This window comes from Fonticula alba (genome assembly GCF_000388065.1).
Source record: "Fonticula alba strain ATCC 38817 unplaced genomic scaffold supercont2.1, whole genome shotgun sequence".
NCBI classification, from domain to species: domain Eukaryota; order Rotosphaerida; family Fonticulaceae; genus Fonticula; species Fonticula alba.
The window spans coordinates 2085330-2090715 of NW_009242971.1; the positions used below are offsets into that span (position 1 = coordinate 2085330).

General features: G+C 64.6%; 1 protein-coding gene across 1 annotated transcript; it reads left to right on the top strand.

Moving 5' to 3' along the window:
- The first annotated feature begins 231 nt into the window (after positions 1-231).
- Positions 232-4657, top strand: H696_00459 (AFG3 family protein). The gene is made up of 11 exons (XM_009494314.1): positions 232-400; positions 481-703; positions 787-1128; positions 1230-1490; positions 1642-1786; positions 1894-2108; positions 2309-2580; positions 2708-2902; positions 3115-3601; positions 3756-3944; positions 4051-4657. Exons 1-11 carry the CDS (start codon positions 354-356, stop codon positions 4237-4239), a joined length of 2565 nt encoding a protein of 854 aa, XP_009492589.1. The 5' UTR covers positions 232-353; the 3' UTR covers positions 4240-4657.
- Positions 4658-5386: the final 729 nt, after the last annotated feature.

The window sequence follows — 5386 nt, forward strand, 5'->3', positions numbered from 1 at the left end:
GTAGGGGGGGGGGGGGGTCGCACCAACGTGTGTGGGGCACACCGGCCGGGGACAGGGAATCTTACATTGCAGGACCCAGGTGCCGATGATTGTCCCTCTCCCAGGGTTGAAGCACAAAGAAACTGCCGCGTCTGGCCCCGCCACCCTTGTGGGGAGGACACCACAACGGCCGGAGAGGGAAGAAGGGCTGGCGACCTTCCGGCTCGAACGATTCGAGCCTTCAGCCATCCCCCTGCATTCTCGTGCCCAGTTCCCCTCCTCCCCCCCCCTTTTAGCCCCTCTGTTTCGCCCGCCTCCTCCCTCCCTCTCCCCCCGGTCCCCTTCTTCCCCCCTCTCCCCACACCCACCCCACCATGCTCCAGTCCCGTGTGTTCTCGGGCAGGACGCTGGCTCTCAGCAGGTACCCCCGTGTTTGCCTGCGCCTCCCCCCCCCCCTCCTCCCCCTGCCTTCTGACACCAATGCCCATCTGCACGGGTCAGCCTTCGCGGTGTCCTCCAGCGGCCCGCCGGCCTTGGCCGCGCGCCTGCCGCCTGCCTCTCGCGCTCACTTTCGCTGTTGGCCTCGCGGTCCAACGACGAGACGACCCGGGCCCGGCCGGCGCCTCTTCCCCGGCTAGCTGGCCTGACTGGCCTGTCGCCTGCCTCGCACCCGGCCTATCGGTTCTACTCCTCGACTCCTACCCCTCCCACTCCTCCGCCGTCGGTACGGTGCCCTGCACGGGCTTGCTGGCATTCCTCCCCTGCCTTGGCCTCGCCACCACTGACCCGCGCGGCCCCATCCCACAGGACCCCACCCCGAAGGACAACGAGAAGGACACCCCGGCTGCGGCGCCGGCCGACGCTTCGCCGGATCCCTCGAAGCCCGCTGCCACGCCCCCGGAAGCCTCGAAGGAGGACGCCCCCGTTGGCAAGGGCCGTGTCCGGCCCGGGCGCGTGAGCGAGGAGAACATCCAGAGTGAGCTGAACCGCTTCATGGAAAAGTCTCGCACGGACTTCGAAAAGATGGCCCAGGACCCGGTGGATCAGCCCTTCTGGAAGTACCTGGCCGGTGCCCTTGTCGCGTACCTGCTCTATCGCTATGTGTCCAAGCAGTCGCGCTATTTGAAGAGCGACTGGGCTCACATCAAGGTCCGTTGGAGACTGCTGGACATCCCCCTCCCCTGGCATGCATATCTCTCCCGGTCGAGGGGGGCCACTTGCTGACCTGCTTGTCGGTCCCATGCACACAGGAGGAGTACCTGCGCAAGGGCCTTGTCGAGTCGATGGACGTCGACGTCAATGGCCAGGTTGTGGTGTATCTGAAGCCGGAGGCCTTCTCGGAGCTGCCGCCGGCTGAAGTGGCCGAGCCTGCGGCCGAGGGCACCGAGGGCGACACCACCACCGCGATCTCCGCCCCCCCGCCCGTCATCAAGCGCGACCTTCCCTACTACCCCACCTTCTTCACGCCGGATGTGGCCACCCTGGAGAAGCTCCTGGTTGAGGAACAGGATGTACGCAATTGGGCAACCGGGGCACCCCCTGTGCACCTCTCCATGCCATGTGGAGGCCCGGCCCTTTTCTCCTTTCCTCCTCTCCCCCGCCCCACACCATGGCCGACCTCTGACCCTTTGGCTCTCCCCCTCCCGCTGTTCCTCTCGCCAGGCCCTGGGTGTCCCTGTCGACCAGCGTGTCAAGATTCTCTACAACCACAAGTCCCAGAGCACGGCCGGGCTCGTGTCGTTGCTGCCCTACGCTCTGCTGATTGGTTTCTTCATCTACCTCTCGCGGTCGATGCCTGCTGGTGGCGGTACGTCGGGCCTTCTTCGCCTTCGTCCCTTCTGGCCTTGGTGCATTTTGATCGACCACTGACGCTTGGCTCGCCTCGTGTGCTGGACCCCCCCCCCCCTTTGTCAGGCTCGCGCTTTGGCATGTCCAAGAACCTGTCCAAGGTGTATAACGTCACTACCAAGACCAAGACTCGCTTCTCGGATGTTGCCGGCTGTGACGAGGCCAAGACTGAGATCATGGAAATTGTCCAGTTCCTCAAGCACCCCCACCAGTATGCCAAGCTCGGTGCAAAGATTCCCCGCGGTGCCATTCTCAGTGGCCCCCCGGGTACGGGTAAGACGGTACGCCAGCTAGTCCCTCGCCCCAATGCCGCTGTTGCCGGTGCCTCCGCCTCCGTTGCTGCCACTGCTCGTCCTTCTCCTCGTGTTTATTTCTTTCCCCCCCCCCCCAACCTCTCTCTCCCCCTATGTTCTCAGCCTGACACGAACATTTCTCGCCCTGTCTTCCGCGCGCGCGCCCCCCCCCCTCCCCCTCCTTCTAGCTCCTGGCCCGTGCCACTGCTGGCGAGGCCGGTGTGCCCTTCCTCTCGATTTCCGGGTCGGAGTTCAATGAGATGTTCGTCGGCCTGGGGTCGGCCCGCGTGCGCGATCTCTTCGAGCAGGCCCGTAAGCTGGCTCCTTCGATCATCTTCATTGATGAGATTGATGCCATTGGCAAGAGCCGCTCCAAGGGCGGCTACGGTGGCGGCAACAGCGAGCGTGAGAACACCCTCAACCAGCTGCTGGTGGAGATGGACGGCTTCAACACCGACACGTACGTGCACACATATGCACACCGTGGTTCCTGGCTTCTTGTCATCGCCCTTTGTTCGACCCTCCTCCTGACATGCGCTTCGACGCGCCTGTTCTCTTCCCCCCCCCCCCCCCCCCCCACTCCCCAGCCATGTGATTGTCCTTGCCGGCACCAACATCCCCGAGGCTCTGGATGATGCGCTCAAGCGCCCGGGGCGCTTTGACCGGCAGATCACCATTGACCACCCGGATCTGGTGGGCCGGCGGGATGTCTTCCGCGTACATCTCAAGCCACTGAAGCTGGAGAACCCCGAGCCCGAGGCGGTGGAGGAGCTGGCCAAGCTGTACGTTTGCTGGCCGGGCGGCCAACCCGCATTTGATTGGCCCCAGTCCCCCTCGTTGTTTGGGGTTTTTTTTCCCCCGGCCATCCTCCTCTCTTCCCCCGGCATGCTCCTGTGCTCTCTTCTCCTCCGTCTTCGTCATTTGACACTCACATACTGACAATCCCTGGTCCTATTCCCCTCTACCCCGCCCCTCCTCCCTTCTTCGAGCCCAGCCTTGCCACCCTGACTCCCTCCTTCTCCGGTGCCGATGTCGCCAACGTATGCAATGAGGCGGCCCTGATTGCGGCTCGGCACCAGGCTACCTCGGTGTCGCGTGCTCACTTTGAGCAGGCCATCGAGCGTGTCATCGGTGGCCTGGAGCGCCGCACGCGCATCCTCTCTCCGGAGGAGCGTCGCACGGTGGCCTACCACGAGGCGGGCCACGCCGTGGTTGGCTGGTTCCTGGAGCATGCGGACCCCCTGCTGAAGGTGTCGATCGTGCCGCGCGGCTCGGCGGCTCTCGGCTACGCGCAGTACCTTCCGCAGGAGCGCGCCATCATGACCACGGCCCAATTCCGTGACCGGGTGTGTGTCCTGCTGGCTGGTCGCGCCGCCGAGGAGGTCTTCTTTGGTCGCATCACCACCGGTGCGCTGGATGATCTCCAGCGTGTGACCAAGATCGTGGTCAACCAGGTGGCCAGCCTGGGCATGAGCGATGTGGTACGCAAGCACATGCACGCATACATACATTGCGTATATATCACACCATTTCGTGCCCATGCATGTACACATGGCGTTCGGGCTGCCTCTCCCCCTGTGGCCACTGACCAAAGCGCCCGTTTTCTTCTTTCTTTCTTTCTTGTTTCACCCCCAGGTCGGCCATCTCAGCCTCAGCACTCAGGATGGCTCCCCTGGTGCGAAGCCCTACTCCGAGAAGACTGCTGCCTCGATTGATGAGGAGGTCCGCCGTCTGGTCAAGGAGTCCTACGAGGATACGCTGGCCCTGCTGCGCGAGCAGAAGGACAATGTCGAGCGTGTGGCCGAGCGCCTGCTCGAGCGTGAGGTCCGTCCTGGTTTTTTTTTTTTCCTGATCCGCGGGCCCCCCCTCCTTCTTTCCTTCTGCTTCTCCCTACTCTCAAATGCTCACCTGCTCCGCAAACAACTTCCAGGTTCTCGGCAAGGAGGACATGGTGGAGCTGCTCGGCAAGCGGCCCTTCCCCGAGGTGGTTGGCTTTGACGACTTCATCAAGAGCGGCTCCCTGCCCCTGGATCCCCTGACCCCCGTGGGAAGCACGCCCCCTGCCGAGACCGAGATCCCGGCCCCGGCTGTGGAGAAGACCGACAAGCCTGCCGAGTAATGAAGAAGGACTCTCCCCGGTGCTGTCCCCCAGTGTCAGAAAGACCCTCCTCCGGCATATCTCCTAGTCGGGGCTTCCTCCGGACCGAGGGTGTGTGTGTGTGTGTGCGCCCCGCGTGAATACCTCCCATAGACGTCCCGTGCACTCCCCCTACCCCACCCCATCCCACCCCACCAGCCTCCTCAAACGGGCGGAAGGAGCGACCGCCGCGGTGCGCTCAGCCGGCGATGCACGCCCCTGCCACCACTTCACCCCGGCACCGCCCCGCTGCCGCCCTGTCGCCGCCTCCTCCGCGCCTCCTCCCCCCCCCTTCTTTTTTCTTCCTCCTCTCCTCCTCCTTTCCCTTGCCTGTGCCAGCGAGACCCCTAGATCGGCCATGTATATACCTACCTTCCCCTCCCCAAATAAGACCCTGTACTATTTTTTGTCGCAGCATGAGGGGGAAAAAGCCCACAAGCATCGGAATGCCGCTGCCAACGGAACGCCACCCTAAACGGTGGCCAGCTAAATGGCACAGGTGGCCTATATGTGGGGCGCGTGATCACGCTTGCCGGCGAGCTGGCCCATCTCGGAGGGAGCTATCCATGGCTCTGGCCCCCCTCCCGCGCCCTGCCGCGCCCTGCCGCACCGCCCACTCAAGGCGAGGAGCTAGGACTCACTTGGTCCGGGTGTGGTACGGCGGTGACCGGCGTCTACGCGCGTCTGGGCCTGCTTCGTGACTAGAGACCCCCAGGGCACGGCCGGGCGTGCACTCGCTGGTGACGACCGGCGGGGATGGCTCGCGCGCCGGCTGCGCGGACCGCGGGGGGAGGGGGCAGGAACGGGGAAACGTGGCCAACAGGCCCAGGTGCACATCCATGCCCGGTGTATAGGAGGGCGGGGCCGTGTCCTGGTGTGCCCGGGAGATCCGCGGGGCACCCCTGGAATATGCACTCCCACGCCGCTCCCCGCCCCCCGCCGTCCCCCGGTATCGGAGAAGTTCTGGCAGAGAGCAACAGGCAGCATTACGCAAGAGATCGGCGGCCCACGCCTCGGGAAGAGCTGCGTTTCAGCTTGATTTCACGGAAGTTCGACCACAGTGCCAGTCGACCTAAACGCCGGGTGTGGCCGGACCTTGCTTGCCCTGGGGGGGGGGGGGGGGGGGGGG